General features: G+C 34.2%; 1 protein-coding gene across 4 annotated transcripts; it reads left to right on the top strand.

Annotated features, from left to right (window-relative positions):
• LOC128987080 (open rectifier potassium channel protein 1) lies at positions 1 to 23,821 on the top strand. 4 transcript variants are annotated; one of them, XM_054407775.1, is made up of 12 exons: positions 1 to 388; positions 945 to 994; positions 3,666 to 3,927; positions 11,420 to 11,659; positions 14,534 to 14,655; positions 15,337 to 15,550; positions 17,479 to 17,596; positions 18,183 to 18,321; positions 19,182 to 19,366; positions 19,999 to 20,209; positions 21,331 to 21,539; positions 22,219 to 23,821. In XM_054407775.1, the coding sequence occupies exons 3-12, from the start codon at positions 3,786 to 3,788 to the stop codon at positions 23,348 to 23,350; spliced, it is 2,712 nt and encodes a 903-aa protein (XP_054263750.1). In that variant the 5' UTR covers positions 1 to 388; positions 945 to 994; positions 3,666 to 3,785; the 3' UTR covers positions 23,351 to 23,821. The 4 variants fall into 4 exon arrangements, with proteins under 4 accessions (XP_054263750.1, XP_054263748.1, XP_054263751.1 ...); XM_054407773.1 differs by lacking the exon at positions 945 to 994 and having other exon boundaries at positions 1 to 329; positions 3,679 to 3,927; XM_054407776.1 differs by lacking the exon at positions 945 to 994 and having other exon boundaries at positions 3,679 to 3,927.
• Positions 23,822 to 24,350: the final 529 nt, after the last annotated feature.

Here is a 24,350-nt window from a genome sequence, read left to right as displayed (position 1 = left end):
AATTTGGTGGCTTAGTTCAATCAATAATCCTTTATGCCTGTTAAAAAACACACTTTACACGTTTGCTTCAATCAACAAAATCCTTGATATACTTATTTTAAAATATCATCCAGTACAAATTTTACTCAGATTTCGTTCAAAACCCCAACAGGACGACTACCAGGGCGGGGGAGGGTAGTGATGGACAGGACACAGGTTTATCAGTGATAACAATGATAGTGGAGATAAGCTAGAGGGGAGCGAGCCAGTCGGTGTCGCGTCGTCCGCGCGTGTGCCTCACCATGTGCGTGCGAAAGTCGGCCAGCTGCTTTGGATATATGGCAAATAATGTACGAGTGTTTAGATGATATTGTGACGACATTGTATTTAGCATACTGTACTAAGAAATGTGCGTTGGTTGTGTTTAGGAGGTTTGTGGCGGTTTGAAATCAATCAGGGTAGCAACGAATGTTATGCTTGTGTTTTGATAGATTTTTAGAGTATTTCAAACTTTTAAACAAAGTGTACAATAGATAGGGTAGTTAACTGTGTAAATTGTGTAACTACATTGTCTAAAGAAATTAGTTTTGTAGTCAAGTATATTTCAATTTTACACACAATTTATTCGTTGAATCATTCAACAAACATTTACATACACTTATGTCTGAAAATATGTTGTTAATTTTATTAAACACTTTAAATTACGGTTTTAGAGTAGCTACCTTTACTTGGCATTCAGAGTTTTGCTTGTAACATTTTGCGAACTGAGGTTTAACTGCAAGAACACAAACTGAAACCGTTTTACCACAAATCTATTGAGTTTCTTGTTAACAATTACAAGTTACACAAACTTACACAAGCCACATCGCTGTTTTTCTGTCTACAATATCAATCCTGGCATTATTTGTTAATCAATGTCAAAATTTTCAAAGGCAAATAATAACACAGTGAATTTGTAACAATAGAAAACTAGTTTGGTTAACAATTTTGGTTTTCCTCGAAGTTTTTGATATAGGTACGTATTTATAATGCATCTTACTACACTCAGATTAGTCGTTTGAAATCATTCCTGTAAAATTAAGCGGTATGTACTATAAATTGTATTATTCTCGTAAAACGTTAGAGTATATTTGTATTAACGAGTGCATTTAAATATTGACCAAGCAAACATTATTAAGTTTTAGGTTATTAAGTTATATTAGAACTGTGTATACCAAATTCAATTACGTATTTAAATGTATTTTCCCTGGACTCAAGATTACAGAATTTTAATAATCAATTAGTGCCACAAAGCCTTTTAATGTCTTTTTACACACAATTAAGGTAACCAAAGTGTGAAATAATAAAAATCTGACCATTTCAAGCCTGAAATCTTTATTCTATTGATATTTTACCTAAGAATTTCTTTTTTCGTACAATTAATAAATATGTTTGATTAGTCTAATTATTAAAACACTTAAAAACAACAGACCTTTTTTCTCTCGTAGAAAAGCAAATTAAAACATGCTTTCAAAGTTCAGCTTTAAAATTGAATTCAAACCATTATAAAACAATACACTTTAAGAATTAATTAATTAATCTCGGTGGTAGAATTATCTTCGAACAATTCTTATGTATGCAAAAGCAAAGAATTTTACGAAAACATTAAAATCAAATTACATTATCAAGTTTTATTTTGTTGTTAAGACTGTTAAAATTAGATAAGACTGTGTTCTCTATTTTAGAGTAACATACCATATAATTTCACAATAAGTCTGAGGTCTTTGAAACTCGCTGTCAAATTTTAGCCCCATTGGTATTACTATAACATTTATTTCGTCAAAGTTATTCTCTTCAAACATTTAGTTTTAAACAGAAGCAATGTTGATCCCTCACTTGAACTGCGTATTTAGATGGCTGTGTTTTTCAATTGTTGTAGAACGAAATGTCCGTTTCCGTTTGGCAATCGCCAATTTAGGCCCACGCCCAAGTTCTACAGAGATAGCAAGGCACCGTTTACACAGTATAAACTCACTTAAACCTCTATATACAAGAATACTGCCTAAAAAGTCTAGCTTTATGCATACAATTAAGGTAACCAAAGTGGGAAATAATAACAATCTGACCTTTTCAAGCCTGCCACCTGTTTTTCTACTATTGATATTTTATTAGTCAAAACCATGCTTAAAAAGTTAATAAGGTGTAGTTCAATATATTAGTATGTAAAAATGTGCAATTCGTTTGTTAATTTGGTTTTTTATTGAGTTTTAATACAGGAATTACTGACTATTCAAAAATAGTACACAAGTCCATTTTACCAGTAAACAAGTTTTAAACTATGACCTTACTAGCAGTAAATTGTTGATTTAAAAACCTCATAATTTACAATTTAATTTACCTCTCAATTAATTGCTTTCTAGATGTTTACGTTATGGTGGGTTATCGTTGAAAATAATGGATATGTTGATGTAGTCTTGGAAAAATATACAGGTGTAATATTCTAACAGGATCATTTTAATATTGTTAAGTCTCACAAAGAGATGATCAAATTTGACTTGTTATCAAGGGCCAATTGTTACCGAGGGTCTTCTTTATTGAGATACCACTGTTTATTAGAGGTTTTCGTTTAATGAAATACGATTGTCTTGACACAAACACACAGACCCACATATTTTCCTATGTATGATGGCGTTCATGTGGTCTTTTCTTAATTTAAATTGAAAGTTAACCACTAGAAAGGTTTTAGTTTGAAAGAATAAAATATAGCAATCACTACGCACGGTAATCCGTATTCCTTGTTTAAAGTAGACCGTCCTACATTCCGTATGTTACTTGTCACAACCATAACACTTTCCAAGCAAAACAACACGGCAGGACATTATATGGACATGATAATGCAGGAACATAACTAGGAATATCGCATTACATAGCTTGCCACTACGTAGGTGTACTGTAGGCGACGTTTGTGTGTGTGTGTCTAACCGCTGTGGGATAAACAGAATAATGCCAATATAATTTACAAGCTATTGAATCTATAAAACATAATCCGCTCGCCAAGTCAAATGATCTGCATAAGGCCCTCGTTACCGTAAAATTGATAATTATGGTGTAAAATAAAGGAGTCTTCGGCGGTGTATGTAAATTGTAAATTATTAACAAATTGGACTATCATAAACGACAATAATCGCACAGAAATGGCAACCAGCATCCTAACATTATTTATTTAACTTTGTGCGTAGACTACTTTAAAACATTTTTTATAAAGCAGTTTAGGTAAACCGATTTTTCAAATCAAGAAAGTTGATAGAAGATTCAAACTGTCATTGACAACTAAACAACCACCTATGCAATTATGCGGAAATCCAATGGAATTTGTTGCATACGAAAAAGGCTAGAAGAAAAATCAAAAGAACGCTAGCTCTTGAGGGAATAGAGCACGGTGCACTTCAAATAAAAGCTATTTTCGTACTCAACAGTTTTATATTCGCCTATAAAAAAGTCAACATGTTATTTACTATTAATGACTTTCCTCCTAAACATACTTCCTAATTTTCTAAATCTATCACAAATCACAAAATAAGCAAACTTGTATCTACATGTAATTCAAGCGATTCATACCATTACGATAACAGTATCTATAGGTTATCTTGAACGCTTAGTCATTTACCTATCGATTTCGACCGTCGAATTCGATCGTTCCAAAGCAGCTGGCTCTGTTAGATGGTACAATGTGTCTGAGACTTCTCCTCAAGTTGTCTTCCAACTGTGACGTCTTGCGAAGACTTGTGCCTAGCTGAGAATTGAACGTTGAACAAACAACATGAGAAATGTCGTTCAAGCAGTACATGGTGTTGTTCTTCATGTTCATGATGTATCTGTTCGTCGGCGCTTTCATCTTCTACTCGGTCGAAAGACCCGTCGAGGAGGATCGAAGAGCGCTGGCCAAGGCTGAGGCCCTAGAAATCAGAGGTGGGTCAAAGTGGTTTTACTCGAATGTAGTGATTATGGATGGTTGTTTTATAGTTATTCAAGCAGTATATCCAACAGAATAGCATGTTAATTGATTTATTGGAGCTACAAAATTATTATTTTCACTATACGTCACCATAGACTGATTAGCTGTGGCAAAGACATTTGATAAGAGTGCGGAAGGCTGTTCTCGAATCAACACTGTTTGGCATATTATCCTAAGAGTCTGAGCTACCGAGTACGATTGATTATATATTCATGGATATGTCCTGAAATTAATCGTTAACTTAGAATTAAAGACTCAAGAGGGCTGTTGGACTGTTCACATATTATTGGTAGGTTGGGAGACATAAGTATTCCTTTGCCAGAAACAGTTAAGATTCAGCATGTTCAATCTCTAATTCAATCAGTTTCGGCAACAATTAGTGAAAAGAGAACATGTATAGGAATCGCAAAGGTATCACTTTCATTTGTTTTCACTGCTGCGATTGAAGCTTGAATTCTCTCAGTTACCCTTACAGAAATCTTGAAAACAAGAATATTACCCAAGATTGCGTCTGACTCCTAACAATACACCTCAGTTCAACTTCACAAACGTATAATATATGATGTGCGGCTGCTGGGATGACACATACACAGTGGGACTTGGTGGGAGGAAATGTGGGACAATGTCCTACTAATCTTGCCTCCCACTGGGTACTTCAGTACTTGTCAAATATAAGGGACGATTCCCACGAGAACTAACAACTCAAGATATCTGCAAGTCAAGAGAGCAAATATGTGATCAAGGAACACATAGATGCAATATGTAGCACCAAAGGTAGCATCATTGACTATATAACACTACAGTTATACAGGTAGTGTTATATAGTCAATGGTAGCACGTAGACGTTCAGTGTAAAATGCATATATTTAGGTATATCCGTTAATATGGTCATTGTTTCAATTTAAGTGTGGTTTCTAAATTTACTCATCAAAAATATTCTGTAAATATAAACAATTTTGTCTACATATGTTTTTTTTTTATTAGGCCTATCGTATTTTTATGAATTGATATTTAACTGCTAATTTGCTTATTATAGTACTGATCCATCTCCAGGCGTTTTGTCTTTTTTTCAAATTTTCATTTTTATAGGGATTTTTTTCATAAAAATGCTTAAACGATTTTGATAAAAATTTAGTATATTATGGTCCTTTCAGCTCTAAACAACATGGTACTCGTACAACTCTCAATGTTGTACGCTGCACGTTTCAAAAGTGACTGGAACTTTTGCGAGTTTAGCCATAAAATACACTTATCAAAGTTGCTCCACCGCTTGCCTATGATGAGGGTTGCTGATAAAAAAATGGGAGAAAGTATGTGTCAGATTTACTGATAACGTTTTTTTTCTTCTTTGCTATGTTAGGAGTACTACAGTGGTAATCTACAAACAGCAGGTTGGCAGCATTATCGTATTGCTGATTAGCCGGTTTTGATCCCTAACCATCTGGATAGAAATCTCGTACGTCCATCTAGGTCTTCAATATGTTTATTTTTAATAAACAGTTCAGAAAGTAAAAGCAAAATAATGCATATTGTATAACCTGGAAACACACAACATTCTACTAAGCCTTAGCATAGACGCCAAAGCTCTTCCTATCTTGACAGGCTACATGGTAACTTCACTAACTTGACTGCTATGAAGCCACAGCTGTTCACCATACCTCGACATTCACCGTAAGCCTTATCATATCGTCTGCTGCCAGAGGCGGCCGAACGTTATCTAGGAATTTCCCTAATAACAAGTAGTTTGCCACTGATAATGAAGGACGTTTGGTTTCAATGTCATCGGCAAACGACTCATAAAACTTTTATGTTTGTAATTTGCTAGTTATGGTGATTTATGTCTTTGTTATACTTTTGATGATTACCAAAGCAAAATACACGTAAGAAATAATTAAGAAACGTATGCTGTTTAACTTATCTTAGTGTATTTAGAGACTATTAAATTGCAATCCATGGGGTTTATTTTTAATACCTTAACAAGTAGTGTTATTTTTATTTTAACTTAGTGCAATTTATATTAACGTGTGATATATCCCTAAAGTTTTCCTGATTAAGTAAATATCAGACTGTAATTAATATTACTTATAATATACTTAATTGATTAATAATTAATATTACTTATAATATACTTATACTGTAATTAATATTACTCAGACTGTAATAAATATTACTTATACTGTGTAAATGTTATACAGACCGATACATGTTTTAAAACTGTAAAAAATTACAAAAATTTTATTTCTTAGTATATGTCGTAACATATACTAACAAATAGAATATTATGCTAACCTACTAGAATAGAATATGCTAATATTCTATAAGAATATTAGTGCCTAAAATTACCTGATATAATATGCTGACATCCTAACAAATAGAATAATGCTAACCAACATAAAAAGATATGTTGGTTACCAATAGATATACGTAAAAATATCGGTAACATATATAATCGTTTGAACCACTTACAATAGACTTCAAGTTTGCTCGTCTTATGTCAATCGAAACGTAACATTTGATATGCAGGGAAGTAACTATAGACCCATAGAGGAAGGGTTGTCGTTTGAATGAAACTTAAAAGTGAAGTATTGTGGTGGTCTCTAATCCAAAGCAAATAGTAGGTGAACCAAAAGGAATTTGTTTATGTGCTGACTACGAGTGAGCTACGTGCAATCTAGACATTCCATCACCATGTTAAATATGTTTCCAGTTGTTAACCAAAATCGTCGTTGCTACCGACAGATTGTGCTGACCTAAATTACTGATTTCTGTCGAGTTCACAATCTTTTTTAACAATTCGAACTAATTGAATGACTAATTGCGAGCTATAGCAACTGTTATGACCCATCAACTTGGCCAGCAATAAAATAAAAGGTAGAAAATAGAGCTTTAGTCACTAGCACATTATGTGTCTGGCTCACACAACTAAGTTCTTTTTTAACAAAACATTTGCTACAGCTGTTCCATAGAGATGGGACGTCAACTTCAGTATCTTATGTGCAATCTTTCTTCACTTTTCAAAACTCCAAACTTTGCACAAGCCTCAACATTCGTCTTAGAAAATATAAATTGCTTACCAAAATTCAGGTAATAAATAGTCACAATTCGAACAAACAAATATTCTATGAATAACAAGTATTGCAGCCTCTAACATTGTAAACTCCTGAATATTGTTAATAGCTTCAAACATAGTCTAACGTTTTGAAATGTGTCAGTTTCACTAGCGTTGCTCTGGTCTAGTGGTCTACCATGAATACCACTGTCTCTACGCGACCTACCAAGTACAGCCTCTATTGTTGATTAACCATCCAAGGAACTGACTTTATCCTTTCTGATCACTCGTCCAGCATCGTTGCTTCTCTACTTTCCATTTAATTGTTGTCCTCAAACTCTAATGACTTGTGAAATTGGGTAAACTTGTTTGCTATATTGCTATTTTAACTCGATACAAGTCTGAATTATGAAATATGTTTTTCGTTCTATGGTTCTTGATATTAATTAATAACCCCGTTGCAGCAAATCTCCAGACTCCATTTGCCTGATATGATTTTCACTTAAATATATTTATAAAAATATCGTAGTTGACAATAACATAAGTTTAACGTATAATGCTCTTTATAAATCTCATTGGATTCCTGTCCGTGGATTCCACAAGTAAGGTTTTATTTTATTCTTCACATAGTTTGAAATAAATAAATTATATAAATAATACATAACTGTGTAACTAAATGGTTATGTCGGTTCAATCCTGAAAAGCCACCTTTTTAAATTTAAATTGGATCTAGCTGATCTTAATCATTGGATAAACAGGTCCAAAAACCAAAGTTAGACATAAATGGTCATAGATAAACAAACACCTAGGTATTTGTCAGTAACAAAGCCACATAAGGTATCTCATTCTATTCTAATCTCATATTTCAATCATATTCAGGGCAAATATTGCGTCTCATTTATACAAGCTTTTAATAGTTTTTTGGATCCTTTATTTTGCCTGCTTAACAAGTCATGTTTTAGTTTTATGCACACCATTCACATGCATCTTGCAATCGGTGACCCTACATGATGTAAATCTTCTGCAGATCTCTCGCTCGTGAAGAAGCAATCTCGCAGTCTAAGAGACGACCACGATCACACGTTAACGTGCCTCAATCTAGCCTAGCGTGTATCACACGTTATATCCACACGTTTTCTGACTAATGAGACGCCAAATGGTCTTTTATCGTTCCATTATCTCGAACGTTTAGTAATTAGTTACCAGTTATTTTGAATGACCGATCAGGAAATCATCTAAATATAGGTTGATGTAAATATTGTTTTCTGGTTTGGAGTAGAACTGTAGAGGTTAAATAGTGGGGTAAACCTTGTCGAATTACTATCTCTTTTTATTATTGATGTTTCAATCAGAGTTTTTGAGTTTATTTAATCAACCTCACAGGATTGGTTGTTCCGTAAAGTTATTCATTGAGAAAGGTAACTCAATAACTCGTTTATGAAGCGTTGTTTGATCGATGCGTCTTATTATTTGTCCGGTTGTAATAATTAATCATACCGCCATGCATGCGGTTTGAATAAGAACTGGTCGCAGCTTTGCGATCTGATAAGCTTTATAAATTACCTTGTAGCTTCTATTACACACGTCTTTGGCAAGACTGTACATTGTTTGATCACTATAAATTGTCCAGGTAACAAATTCATCTATCACAGCTATTTTATCTATTATTTACAAATTTAAGTTGTAAATACCAATTGCCGTATTTCACTGTAAACTAACAGGCTGTTATTTTATTTTTATTTTTTATGTAAACTATGTGTTATTTAAATTTAAAGACGTTAGCCACTAACCAAATCTTGGATTTGCCTAAGCAAACATATGGAGCAAAGCAAGTTAGCCGTCGCAGAGCAAAAAATAGCTTCACTGATAAAAAAAAGAAGGGTGAGGTGCAGGGGAAGAACGATCAAACTCCAAAAATACAAAATTTTATATACCGGTATATTTTGATTCGTCTAAGTGAGTTTTAACCACGTGTGATTTATACACTGGAATAACGAACAGATACCGCTTTAGAATACCAAACTTTTAGGGGATGCAGGGGAATATCGGACAAACTCCACTGCGTTCACTGCGGTTTACTGGAAAAACGTAAAAAGTCCGTAGTTTGAAAAAAAGAAAGTTGTGTCGTGAACGTGATACAAAATCGTGGAAAAAATACTAAGAAACGGTACACATGAAATTGGCAATGACTGTCGTTGTAAACAACTAAAATAGGTACTTTGATAACGTCAGTGAAGAAAGATTACATTACTTCTCCTACGATTAAATATTAAATTTACTGTAAATTAGCGACAAGGGAATAAGTTAAAGACTAAACTCCATTTAATATTTTACTTTTACATTTAAAAGTTATAATAAATATAATAAAAATAAAAGAATCCCTTTCATTCGCCTATTGGGTCTGATGAGGATTGGAGTGTCCAATCGAAATCGATCACCACTACCATCTTTCATATGTCTTGTGATTTAACAGTATAAGTGTAAATATATTATTACTAGTGTTATTAAACGTATAATATTCTTTTTTTTTATAGAAACGTATAGTTTTTTTTTTCAAATAAGTAAAGCAAACTATTAAACATATAAACAACAAAAGTAAAATATATTTACTTATTCAAAAGAGTCTTTAAAGTATAATAATTGTCTCCTGTAAAATTTCATTTTTGTGATTTTGATCGTTATTCCCCTACACCCTCCGTGGCGGCATCGGTACGTGAATCCACGGCACAACTGCCTAGTATCCGTAGTCTGTCTCGCTATCGCCAAAAATACTTATCAAGACAGATGTAACCAACGATATAAACGATGTAGTTATTTACATCGTTGGAAGTAACAAGGTGTTTTTATTTTTTCATGTTTATAGTTTTATACGCATTTTTATAAATAACACTATTTTTTATCTTCGATCATTATTTTCCTTGTATATGGCCCAAGCTATGATGTTTATCTGGTATATCAACAACCTGCAAATGTCTAAACAGCTTAAATAGTATTTTTTCGTACCTAGGACCGAAATTGAGGTTTTCCTGGCTCGAGATCACTTTTTAAAGTTCGAGATGAAGTCGAGAACTTTAAACGACCGAGAGCTGCAAAACCCTTTCGGCCCGTAATGCGAACGCTATTTTTCACCACATTACACAAACTTGAGAAAATATATATAATAGGTATGCACACTACAGTCAATACATCATCAACTTTAAGGTTATGTGTAGACTTTTTAGAATAATCAGTGAAAATAATAATAGATGGTTGCTAAGCAGCGGTCACAATAAAACAAGCCTATTGCAATGCATGTGGATACAGCTGATTTTCGGCCCTAGGGATGTAAAAACCTGCTCGGTCCCCAAATGACGATGACAGCTGGCATGGATAGCAATACGTAGCTTTCAGCCTCCAATTGACGTTTGTAAAACTGCTAAACATCATAGAGTGGTGACAAGTAAATTTAACCATTGAATGCTATGGTTAAAATTATCACATCATGCAAAGGGTTTTCAGGTGAAGATAAGAAATTATATATCCTAGTGTTTTAATTTGAGTTGTACTCTTGAGTTGGACTCTTCAGAGTTAACTTCTCCTCAAATCGTCTGATACAAGTTGATAACTTTCCTCTTGATTGATGGTTACAAGACTTAAGAAAATTTAATTACAACCTTTCATGAAGTATGCATCTACTTGATTGTGACACCAGTCATATCTTAAGAAAACTGATCAAAAGCACAGTGAATGGCATGTGATTACCTATATTATTTTAAACTAAAGTGAACTAGTGAGTACTAGTGTGAGCTAGAATAGACGTATCAATAATTCAGTAACTTAAAGTTTGTGTTCACTGAAGGATTAACATTTCTGCTCCTCCAAAGTTGTAAGACTGCGATTTCACGATTCTGGAAATCCAGCAAAGTAGTCAGTACTAAAAATATTTTCCAGTTTCCTAGTAACTCTCTGAACTTAGGGGCCATCATTCCCTTCAATTTGGTTGCTGTCAGTGTATCCAGAGATAAGTACCCATCTCAAATCCGTTTTCTTAAACCAAACTCATGCATCTAAAATGTTCTATGTTTGACTTGGTTTGACGTAACGTGTTGACAAGACGTCTTCCTTTTTGAACTCTCTTAGCTGTGGAATTTAGATTGCCGAATAGCACCACCTCAACACAAGGGTTAGGTAAAAGCGTCTCCCTGGCTGCCGAATTCGGCAAGGATAACGTTTTTGTAAAAATACTCACACGACATTCACAAACCAGAAGGCAAATTAGACAGCTAGAAACCCCAACCTACCGTTAATTTCTGTTCTTTTGTAAATTGTTTTATGCTCTAGCTCAAGGTATATCTCTTTTGGGTACCAAATAAAATTCCATATCCCAAAACTACGTTTGACAATCGATGTTGTTTCAGCACTGCTGCGTCGACACTACGCCAAAGGATTGCCAGAGGCCCACATGGAGTTGTTGGAGAGGTTGTCAGAGTATTGTGGCAAGCCTTTCTTCATCGATGGTATCCACATAGGGGAGGGTAACGACACGGACCCAGCATCATCCCCTCCACCTTCAGCTGACGAGCCCTTCGACAACAAACCCTTCCTCTGGACATTCTACAACTCTTTCCTCTTCGTCCTCTGCACCCTCAGCACGATAGGTGAGACGCTATTGTATGAGTGATGGAACCTGTCTCCTGACCCTCCGCCTACCTGGGGACTGGGCAATGGTTTCAGGCCCGAACCAGCCCTGGTACACTTCTGGTCAGGAGCCAGAGTCCATCATACAGACTTTAGAGGAATATATTACTTGGATATCTTGAATACTTGAATAAAATACTCTCACCCTTGGCTCGATAGGTGAGGCTAAAGATGTAAGATTTATTGTACCATTCAGTATTTTTATAATTGACAAGTAGGTCTACAAATAAACACGAGCATTCTATTTATCTTGAGTCGCAAACACTGCTCATTGTAACAGAACACAATAGGATACACAGCACAGCAGTATGTAGCTTAGCATACTATGCAGAGCTGGGTAGATGCAAATAATTTAGACCTTCATTTTATGAGTAGTCTATAATTTTAATATCATTGGTTTTTTCACTGTTTGATTGTGAATTGGTTAAATTAAAACTCGAACCTCTAGTTTCCTAGTGCATAAGTCATTCGCACAATAGGAGATGACCGTAATCAGTAGGCACATATCAATGAAAAAAATTGGTCTTTTGTGGGAGGAGAACTGACTCGATATCACAGATCTCTCTCCACGAACAGTATACAATATTTTAAAATGCCACTTTTTAAACTGCGAAAACCTGCCCCAAATGGACTATTATCACAATAAATACTTAATTTTCACAGTCTAACTTACTTTCCAAGTATTTATTTAAATAAACTGTTCACAGTATTCTATTGGTTGCATACACAATGCTTTGTGTGGTAGTATACTTTAGTTCTACATGATTAGTACAGTTATTGTAATGACTCAACTTTAAATCAAAAGTTCAAATTTACTTAAACAATTTAATACAATAACCGCAATATTCTAAGAATTGCTGGTAGGTACTAAGAATACCAAATACCCCTTTGGCAGTTAGTTTACTTCAATGCAATTGATCTCTGTGAATAATCATAAATTTCCTTCTATGTAAAAATATACCAACTGTTCTTGAACGAGCCCTTTCATAAGGTTACATAATAATGGTGGCCTTATCGTAATAGAGTTTAAAAATAAAACCTTAGTTTCTGACGGTTTCATGTCGGTCTATCTGAGCACCTCTTGAGTTTTTGAGACCAAATCTCAATTCCCAAAACCTCAAGTACCTCTCTAACGAGTCGATTGAGTGACAATTATTGGCCAATTTCTCTATTGATAGCTTTCGGTAAGTTTGATAAGTTAGTGTTATCATCAAATTACGTCTATCAAAACATTGACATCATCTTCAATCTGTCAGAGTTTCAGCAATGTATGTTTCAAAATTGATGTAGGCCATCTAGGTGTACGATTATATTCTGATTTACACACTTTTGAGTGGTTAATGGCTATATTTAAGCAGTAGCATACTCTTAGGGAGTGCAACGAAATATGTAGTGTAGGCTATATATAAAATATATGAGCTCTAAATATGATATTTCTATTCCTTATAATTTACATAACAAGAGTAAAAGTTAAACTCAAACAAATTTTAGTATAAAATTATACATATGGTTGTTTAGTTCAATATGATAATAACATTTACTACTTTAAAAATATTTGTAGAAACAAAATAGTTCTGAAAACGTGCTTTTCTTGTCAAAATTTCTAATGCAATCATGTCTTTATAAATTAGATTGCTATCTCTTTACGTTTTCAGTTAATGCACTGTTTACGAGTTAATCTGCAATTTGCCACTGTTTGGGTTATTCAAGGGTTAACTCCTTCTAATCCACAAACACTTTTGAGAAATAGAACTTGTTTTGATGATTTGCAATTATTGGCGATTATACGATTGGTTTAAAATTGCAGTACATAAAATAAATACGTCGTGGTTAAACATTAAAAGTATACTTAGACTTAGTAATAGCTTACGTACATTTGACAGTTTGTTAGTTGATAGATAGTTTTCACCAGTAGATGGATAAACAAGTAAACCCGTTACCTGAAATATCAATCTCCTCTTCTTCAGCTAACAGTGCGTCTTTTTTGGATCAAACTTTAGTCAATATAAATAGGTTACATACCTTACGTCGTCAATCCTAAAATAAGTCTATGGCGACTAGTTTCGAAACATCAAGGTTTCATTGTCGAGCCTCTTGCCTCTTAAAAACATTGTGACATCTTGTCGTCGTCATTATACACAGTACATTTAACATAAACACACGAACACGGACACATACTATTTACAAAAATGAATGCGCGGCCGGCCATAATTAATTTTGAGTTGCATCGTGTCCGTCACCGCGGTAATTATGGCCGGCCGCGCATTCATTTTTGTAAATAGTATGTGTCCGTGTTCGTGTGTTTATGTTAAATGTACTGTGTATAATGACGACGACAAGATGTCACAATGTTTTTAAGAGGCAAGAGGCTCGACAATGAAACCTTGATGTTTCGAAACTAGTCGCCATAGACTTATTTTAGGATTGACGACGTAAGGTATGTAACCTATTTATATTGTCAATAATCAATCCTGGAGGCAATGATGAACAAACTTTAGTGCCAGCAAAATATTTAACTTGTCAATCATTATTTTTATATTTCAATATCAAACGTTCTTTAGCTATTTACATCATATTGATCATTAATTTTATAAGTTTGGTTAGTTTGTTGGAATTTCTAGCAACCAGCAACCACAGAATTAAAATTTTAATTCTGTGGTCGCTGATAGCAACTGTATAAAATTCTTTCTTAACATAATAAGTGAGGTGAAAATAATATCTTCTATGTGTTAAGATAACTTTGCTTGTTTGCTCTTTAACAGTTTTTGTACCAAAATTTAAAACATACTGGTGCAAATCAATTGATGCTACCCAAAGCATATTTAATGTTGCAGGCTACGGTAACCTCGCCCCCACCACCAGGCAAGGTCGTATCCTAGACGTGATGTATGGTCTGATAGGCATCCCCTTCAATGGTATCGTCCTGGCCCAGATGGCAGAGTACTTTGGATCTTTGGTTGGTATACATTCACACAAATGCTGCATAACTTTGTTATAATCTTGTATAACGTAGTGTCCTCTATCTTTCCCTACACACCATATCCCCCTGCATTTCTTTTAATATATGTTAATAGAATTGTTAACTTGACTTTAAAAACTAAAACCAAATGTAACCAAACTTAAAGTGAGAGTACTGACTACAAACACAACGTTGCTACTCATGGAGTATGATTCTGTCGACTCTAGATCGAGATGATCCGCCTAATGTATTTTAAATTAAAATATATACTATTTTGAAATTAAGGTGACATCTATCGCTCTATCACGCAAAATATGGTGCAACCATTTCTAAACAGTCAACACAAAATTAGTTTTAGGTATTCATCAATAAATTTTGCAATTTTGATATTTAGACTTGATTTTCACAGTTACCTTGCAAGTGGGATTTTTCATCTACTGAATTGGTCTCGGTTGAAGTTGTAAAGCAGTATTTCGCATAGGGAAGAGGACGCGGAAGAGAACAATATGTAGTAGTCATTTATCTAAACTGCAAATACCGGAAGATGTTTTTAATCATAGAAGGATTTTTTCTGGATCTAAAATTTCAAAATTTTAGGAAGGAAAGTGTAGCAAAGTCTTATAAAACAATTCATTACAACTGAACCTATTCACTAGACTTTTCATAACTTTCCCTCAGTTTATGCGCGCTCACCACCGCTACAAGAGCCACGAGTACCAGACAAGACTGAGCTTGTTCGCAGATATCCTCACCTACCTCATCCTCGGTACGATCGTCTTCATCTTCTTCCCCGCCGCCATCTTTGTGTACTTCGAGGACTGGACCTTCGACACGGGAGTCTACTACGCCTTCGTCACCCTGGCGACCATCGGGTACGGCGATCTGGTGGCAGGTGAGAGGGTGGTGGGAGGTAGGACAATTTAAGAGAAGTGATGGACAAAAGTGAATATTGTACAATATTGATTAACATTGTAGTTTGAAGAGTCTCCAGCTTGATCTTGAGAAGGTTTTTTGTACTTATGAATAGTTAGAAAGTGATCCGACCATCCTTGATAATTGGGGAATCATTATTAAGTTTAGATTCATTATTAAGAATCTAAATGCCAGAAACGGCGAGAGCCCTGAGGGCTTAGGTCACATGTTGGCCTGACTTAAAGTAATTTTACAAACAATTCCAGGCCTGTGTCCAACAGAGTAGAGGGTTTTTTAGTGAGTAGTCTTTGAAAAATTCAGGAGTCTCACACTACAGGCTACCTGTGTACGTAAAAGCATTTTCTCTTCTCTTATGCCTAAAAATAAAAAAATAAAATAATGAACCGATAATAATCTTGATTTATATATTGTTTTTTAGTTTGAGTGTGTTCTTATCTAGTTAGATCTTCATTTTGTTGCGAGGGTCGCAGGTTTGATCCACGAAATCTCCACAAAAAGTTTAAACAAAATGTATAAAAGTAAAATAATATTCTTAAAGCAATCAGAAATTAATGACAGAAATAATTATTCTGCTCAAATATGTAGCTGTTTCACTACAAAAGTTAACTCAGATCCTTCATTAAATCAGATGCAGCTCTTTAAACGTTAATGGTAGGCTATACCGAGCCGTATTGAAGGGGCTTGTTAATTCGTGTTTTCTACATCTTACGATCTACATTATGATAAACGTGGCAAGTAAAATCACAGGAAATATTTAAAAATAGCTAAAAAATAATATAAAAGATACACACATTAAAACTCGACAATATTAATTTGGGTCTTGGTCAAAATACGATTTGGGTTATTATTACGCCCACTAAGGTGACAAGGAAAAACCTATTTGCTTGGCCAACAAAATGATTGAAGAATTTGTGCTTATCGTTAGTAAGATGAACTCCTGATGTGGCTTTTTAAGAAAAGCTGTAGAAGAAAGTGTTCTGTTTCACCTACCAGAAATGTCATGACAATTAATTTACACTTCACTAAATGCTAAGACATTAATCTATGACGACTGTACATTCCCAAATCCAATTCGGCATAGCATTATACGGTTCAACAAAACAAAGAAATAATATAGAAAACTAAAAACAAAATAAAATTAAAAATTAAAAATATATGTTAAAATATATGTTTTTTATATATTTTAAAACAGCAAAAAAAAGCTATCAGGATAATGCTTAAGCTAAAGAGGGATGATTCAGCCAAACAACACTTTACACATCTAAAAAAATTTTCAGTTTATGGACAATATATATATATGAAGTTATTCTTATTGCTAGGAAACAAGATTTGAGTGAAAAACCGATGACAAGCCACAACTATAAGCTTAGGAAAAAACGTGGGGTTGTTGAACCTCATAGCCGTCCAATGCAGGCCAAAGATTTTTAAAATTTATCCCCAAAAATATAAAAAAGAAACAGATTTGAATAAGTTTAAAAAATTACTCAAAGATTATATATTAAAATTTAGATATTTATTCTATGGAAGAGTTCTCCACCTCCCTGGCATAGGTAGCATTAAGTTATTTTAATTTTGTATTTCATTCTTAACTAACTAAATACTTGTTGTTATTATTTTACTTGTTAATATTTACTAATATCATTGTAATTGTATTTCTTTTTATTGACGCTATTCATTGTACCAACTTTGTACAAAAATATGAATAAAGAATATGAATATGTTTGGAAGTGGGGAAACTGCATTGGACCTTCAAATGTGTATATTGTTAGAAGAAATCATACTATTTCAGCAACACAGGAATTGCATATCTATAATACATTTCTCTATACATGACCCTAGGGAAGATAATTTCTGATCATTGTCTGTACAAAGTTTGTCTGTTCCTAGGTCAGTCAGACACAGATACGTGGATTTACAATGTTTACAAGGTGATGGTTCTGGTGTGGATCATGTTTGGGCTCGGCTACATGCTCATGATTGTTGGCTTCATCACTCGAGCTATGAGGTGAGATTCTACAATAAAATATAAGTTAAGTTTCTATATTGAATGTTTGGAAAAACTGTTTAAATAAATTTTATCAGCGATGTGACTCTCTATACACTTGTCAACAACCTTTATAATTCGTGGGGGGGGGGGGGGATAATCGGTGGAAGTAACAAAGACAATTTCTAGGATGAAATCACAAAAATTGAGATAGCTTTTAATTGTAATCTTACAGAACTTTGGGTCGTACCCTACAATTTTGTTTAGAGTGTAAAGTAATACAACAGACTAAATATTAATAAATAGCATTTTTGTGAAAATCTGTTTTTTCTTTACAATACACTATTTTATATACATAATGTCCCCTACATTACATACAGAATACATTATACCTATTCTAAGGTCGAAGAGGGTAATGTATATGACCTTCCATCAGTTTTTAAAAGTATTGCAACAACAATCTATTGATCAGAGATTATTGAAGAACTTCTCTCTTAAATGTATATCCACTATCATAATAACTTAATTTATAAATATTTCTTTCCTACAGGAATTCCTTATTTTGTTCCTTTTAGGAAATTAAAATTAACCTAAATACTGTTTACAGGTCTAAGAAGGTTCGTAAGATAGAGCACAAACTTGCTACAACCATAAAACAAACTCAGAACAGGATATGGAATGAATTCTCACAAGATGTTACATATCTACGGAGAATGCTCAATGAAATGTATTTGCTCAAGATACAGGTAAAGCAGTCTCTTGGTATTTTGGTTTACTTTGAACTTTTTTTACATGCTGGAATTTACTACATAAAATATTTTATGAATTAGAATTTATCTTCCATGATTATGAAGTGAAAATTTATTCCTCGTCAAAGTGTGAATTTACTGGCTGTTAACACAGTCTTCTTAAAGCAGACTGCTGAATATCTTCACCTAAATTGTTTAGGTAGCATTCACAAGCTAACTGTGCAATACTTGTAAATTAACATCAAATCTGCATTAATGTTTCTTATTTGCCTTGTTACCAATGCCACTACAACCCAGCAAAGCTTGAATTTTATGATAATTTGTTGTTGGAAAAAGTACAACTTATAATTTATTGAAAAAAACATTACACACAATGATAGTCATAATCAAAGAAGTATTGTCAATAAAAACTAAAAAACCAATCATGAAACATTTTTTATTTTTTAATTTGTAAGTCAAAGCAATTAGTCAATGGAGTAGATGATTTGTAACATTGGAAATTGTATTTTATCAAAATATCATATCAGTTTTATAATTTACCATAACCTTTTATAAAAAAAATATTATGGTAGCACAAAAATGAGTTCTAACTAAAACAAAGATCTTCAGATATATAACCCTATTGGATGACTTGAACTTTTAACCCAAAACTCGTAATTTACACTGAAGTTTTTATATAATTTTCATCAAGTAAACTTGTAAATTATACTTTACCGTACGATGAACCAACTTTGAAGGTTGCACAAAAATCTTTTAAAGCTAAGATCATGTAAGTCATGTAAACCTATAGGTCGGCTCCTCACTTATACTTAAATCTCATAGTTTTAACTACATTCTTTCTGTTTTACAATTTTCAGCCAGTTTATGTAGAGAAAGAGACTGAGGAAGATAGAGAAGGTGTGAGGAGGATTAAGAGTTGTCCCAACCTGAATGAGTGGCCAATCCTGGTCAAGAGGGAAGACTTGGAGGATTCTAGCTCTGAAGAGGATCTAACAGAAGAAGAGATGGCTGCTAACTTCAAGAGGATAGCCATGAGGAGGAGGTAAGTACTTTCCTCTCCGTGATATAGATGTTTTTGGTAAACCATTAATTATAGTGTTTTTTCCACTTAAAGTCTAATGCTTGGCTTATGGAACTTAGGCCTACTCAGTACTCGTAAGAATCTATATTCTTATACCACCTAAATACTGGAGTTTGTAGAAACTGAAACATCCTAAGGTAAATTCAAGGACCTGGTTTTGATATATAAAATGTTGAACTGACTTCAAATTCTAAAGCGTGCAACTTTATCAATGAACCTGAAGAAAGAAAGACTTGCTGCCTGGCTCCAATGGAAGAACTTTTAATGGAATACTGAAGTTTTTTTTAATATGGACTAGCCTGCTGCTTGTAGTAAGGCACCATCCAAGAAGAATATTTTAATAAAAGATTGCTGGAGGGTCTATAACTGTTGAGTTTTAATAAAAATTTCAATTTCAAATTTTTTTTCAATGAGAAACAAATCATGCAAATGGGAATTCACTTAGTCTGTGGAGTTGCTGTAGCAGAGGTATTCTTGTTTATATGAGAGAAATAGAAACAAAAAAATACATTGGTCAATATTATAAAACTTTAGTGCCAAACGATAACTTAAAATTACGGAAATGTCTGAATTTTAAATGTATTTTTTCTCAGGAGAGGACATGCAGAGAACGTGATGACACCGCAGGTACGCAAACGACGGTGTTCAGACACAGATCTGTCCAGAATCGACCGCAAGGCGACGTTTGGAGACGACTCAGGAACTGTGGAGCCTAAACTGCTACTAGCCAAGGTAGTGGACGCCCTCGGTACTTCTGTAGGCTCCAAGTTCTCCCTGGAGTCCCTTCAGCCTCCGTCCAGGAAGGTATGAGTATTAGATTTAAAATTTGATATGTAATTTTTTTATGTGCGTTTTTTCTACGCAAACGCAATTTGTATTTTTACGTTTATACAAAGGGAACGTTCCAACCTTAGTCTATCTAACATTGACTTCGCATACTAGATGACAAATGTCATCCAGGTCTAGAATTGATCTTGCTTTGAATCAACCAATACCTTCGGATTATAAGACAAGCAATACACATAACTACTCACCTACCTCATAGAGAAGTAAGGAACAGAGGAAACACACTTATGTATGGGACAACCGTGCGCTTTCTGCTCTGGTATCTTGTGTCGGTAATATACTTGTGACCCCAAACTTCGGAAGAGCCCAAACGGCAACGACTGTGCAGGAATTCCTATCGCATAGGCTCTTTCTCCACAGTGAGCCTTCACAGTACACGATGGCAAGGGAGGTGGTCTTTGTCCTAGACACCACTTAAATGTATGTATTATGGAGTGTATCCTCTGATCATTACTCCTCTGTGGCTATCCAGACAAGTATTGGATCTCTCTGGTGTCCCCTTATACTAGCTGACTTACATTGGTCCTGTGTGAAAGGTCTGATATTGAATTGGCTATGAAATGAGATGGCCCATTGGTGCATATTATATTTTTATTTTATGAGTGATCTTCATTCTGTGAACTATGAATATCTTATAGATAGGAAACGTGCGTCGTTTATCTTAAGTGCATAAAATCACAAAAATACTTTTTAAGTTAAAGGAGTGATACTAACAGTCTGTCAGGAGAAGACTTCTTGATATATGTTCATGTATCCAGTTGAGGGGTCTTTTTCTACTGATGAATTGTAGATTTTGTTAAAAGTTCAACATGTGTTACTAAGCCAGAATATTCATATTAACAAAATAAATTTAACTTCACAGAAAGAAAATTCCACCTAGCATATATCACTCAGTACTTATTGAGCGATAAGAATGTTAATTTCACATAGTGCAGTATTCATTTAATAAGGGGCTAAAAACACAGAACAGACTTTTAAAGGAAGGGAATAGAATTAATCCCTTACTTACTAAAATGTCCAAAAGTTAAATTGTTTACATAGATTCTGTCAGAGAAGTCATCGACATTAAATCTTTGCAGATATCCCAGAAGCTGAATGGTATCCATGGATTTAGTGATGAGGAGATCCTAGCGAGTGAGAGAGGTCCGAACTATTGGTCCATCACTGGACACAAGATGGCCGCCAGTGAACAGCCAACACCAATCAAGCGGAACAGTCTACTGGCCGACGAGACCAGGACTTGGACTGGAGTCAACCCAGTGGACATTCAGAGGTTCATTAAGATCAGGTGAGAAATAAACTAGCAGCAATATCATGAGGACAAGGCAAAAACTTGAAAACTGAAAATATATCAAGAATAAATTGATGCAAAATTTATTTTCTATTAATGCAAGGAAATTTTTACTTTTCCCTACCGTCTTCAGGGCTGAAAAGAGAAAACGTTTGCAATGCATACTTACTATAAAAAAATGGGGGAAAAGTCTTGATTCGTTTCCCATGATATGTTAAGCAATCTATTTTACTTGTGTTTGTTTTAAGTTAATCTAAAATTTGAAACATGAAACATAATTTTGATGTGCCAAAGTCTTGCTATTAAAGAAAACGCTAACCACACACAAACAAATGCAAAATGGAACTTACAGTGTAAAAATTACGTCTAAGTTCTGGTAATGGAAGAAATTTATCGATCATTAGTTTCGTTTTTGGATAAGTACAGTACAACTAAAATATTAAATTATAACACACAAATTCATATGAAAACGTTAGTATCACTTGGTAATAAAAAGATGGTTTAATAACAGTTTTTCATTACAACTTCATTATATGTCTCTTAGTCTTACAATACAAGTGATAAGGGCCCTAGGGAATTGAGTCCATTGAATTTACCTGTGTTAATCAAAAAAAAAAAAAAAATTAAGTAATTTATTCCACAGATTTCATAGGTAACAGAGTGTTTCACGTTTCAGGACGAATGATGAGCTGAGAAGGTCAAATCAAAATTTGACCAGATCAGATTCCATTTCCTCAGTATCCAGTGAGCCGAACACCAAAGTCCCACCAAGCAGAATGCGGCGAATGTCGATGGCTGTGACCAACCTTTTCTCTCAAGCGATTGGCAAATCTCAAGAAGCGAAGGAAACAAGAGACGGCAGAAAGAAGCGCAGAACTGGGAACACTCCTGGAATGTTACCTGTTATCAACAACAACAAACGTTTGTCACTGCCTCACGAGGACCAAACCAAATCTATGCTGCATCAAGTGAATTACCTGACACAAGTAAATGGAAGAAGAGGAAGTGTTTTTGCTGCTTTAGCGAGTGAAATGACACCAAAAGCCTCTCAAAACCCACTCATTCCTGTCAGCCCAGTTCTTGAGCAGACGAGTGTAGCAGATTTTCTAAGATTGCTTTCCTCCTTGCAGGCAAAACTTGACCCATCTATGACACCTGAGGTTTCAGATGCTTCAAATTTGCAATCTTTAAATAGAAAATCTATTAACCCCAATAAAGAGTTGGTTTTAAATTCTCTAGCTGCTCTGTTTAACCACAATACTTCAGCGCAACAAAACCAAACTGTGAGTGGCCCAGTGAATCTTTCTCATCCTTCAAAAACAGCTGCTAGAGCTTCAAGCTTTTTGGAGGCGAAAGGAAAACAAGGAAGAAGATTTTCACTGATTCCACCAATGGACGTTGATCATCCTTCGGGCCAAAAGAATCCAAGAGATATTTTTAGACTGAAGAAACGGTCGGTATCTTCACAAAATATGTTCCAGAATAGTGATGGCTCTACAATCAACATTCCAGTTACTGCACCTCAAAGACAGAGGCCTCAGAGGACTTCGCTTTCTGGAACTGCAAAATATATAAATTCTAAGATTCAAAGTTCATCAGAAGGTATTAAATCCGCTCTACCAAACATTGGCTACAGAAAGTTCTCTGTTAGACCAGTTTCAGCCCAAGATATGCCTTTGGGGAGTGATACGAAAACAAATCCAAAACAAATGTTACCCACTATCACTGTAGAAAATTATGACAAGGAATCTTCAAATGTTGAAGAAGGGGAAGAAGAGCTCAAAGACATTGTTATATCAAAGTTATGACGAATCGATTTTGTTAATGTCACAAAAGACTGTCATACAGAATTAATTCACCTTAAGCTTTTTACCATCTGGTCAGTTAGCTTAGATGCCTTGTCAGCCTGTTGTTAAATACGGTAGGTAAAAATGTATTAACCATATAATAGTTGTATAAGGTTTTTAGACAGTTATACAAGTTACCTTTTAGAGTATATACTCAGACTGTGATTACAGTATTTTTTATATTAGTTGTAAGAAAATTGTTTGGTAATTGTAATATTCAAAATATATTTATTACCTCTGTAATCAAGAAATATTATGAGCAATGTATAGAATATATTTATTTTTGTATGCTATGTATAGTTTGATAATCATTTATCAAAAGGGGTAAATTTCTAGTATGTACATATTTGTAATATATGTTGTTTCCAAATATTTATTAACAAGACAGTAAAATAAATTTAAAAATTAGTGAAATTCTTGATTTCATTAATTTCTTACCAAAATATACATAAAATTTTGTTATACTATAACTGTTCCGCAGATCAAATTTATCACAATAGAGAGTAAATATTAGTCACGGGCTGTTAATTATTCAGGAGTAAAGAACAGACAGATAAACTGGCTGAGAAGTTATAGTGCTCACCTAGCAATCAAAAAGCTGCCAGTTTGCTTCTGAGTAAAGTACTATAGTAGCTTTTTGATGGTACCAAACTGGACCCAACTGTCCCTGATAGTTGGTGGGGCTTTAGGTAAAGGGTCCTGGCTAATGAAACAATTGGTCATTGAAACAAAGCTGTACAAGGCAATTCAATCCATTCTAGGGATTGCCAATTCTTTCAAAACATCTACTTTTTCTATCGATGCTCGATTTTTTTCTTCGATGGTAGGCTACCAATGTTTTTGTTACATCAGGGTTTTCATTTAATATCAATGTTTATCAAGGCCAACTTTCAAAATGTCAATGTTTATTTCTAACTGAATACTGAATAATGTTATTTCAAATGGTTGTAATGAAAATTTG

Source organism: Macrosteles quadrilineatus, unplaced genomic scaffold (assembly GCF_028750875.1).
Source record: "Macrosteles quadrilineatus isolate MER2022 unplaced genomic scaffold, UCM_ALF_1.0 Scaffold_2__2_contigs__length_208266976, whole genome shotgun sequence".
In the NCBI taxonomy this organism is placed as follows: Eukaryota; Metazoa; Arthropoda; class Insecta; order Hemiptera; family Cicadellidae; genus Macrosteles; species Macrosteles quadrilineatus.
The sequence above is the reverse complement of the archived record's forward strand: the minus strand, read 5'-3'. Positions and strand labels throughout refer to the sequence as shown.

Coding starts and splice junctions, on each gene's coding strand:
- LOC128987080 (XM_054407773.1), top strand. CDS start 3,786: ATGTCGTTCAAGCAGTACATGGTGTTGTTCTTCATGTTCATGATGTAT. Junction 15,551..17,478: donor GTACGGCGATCTGGTGGCAG/GTGAGAGGGTGG, acceptor GTCTGTTCCTAG/GTCAGTCAGACACAGATACG. Junction 21,540..22,218: donor CAGAGGTTCATTAAGATCAG/GTGAGAAATAAA, acceptor TTCACGTTTCAG/GACGAATGATGAGCTGAGAA.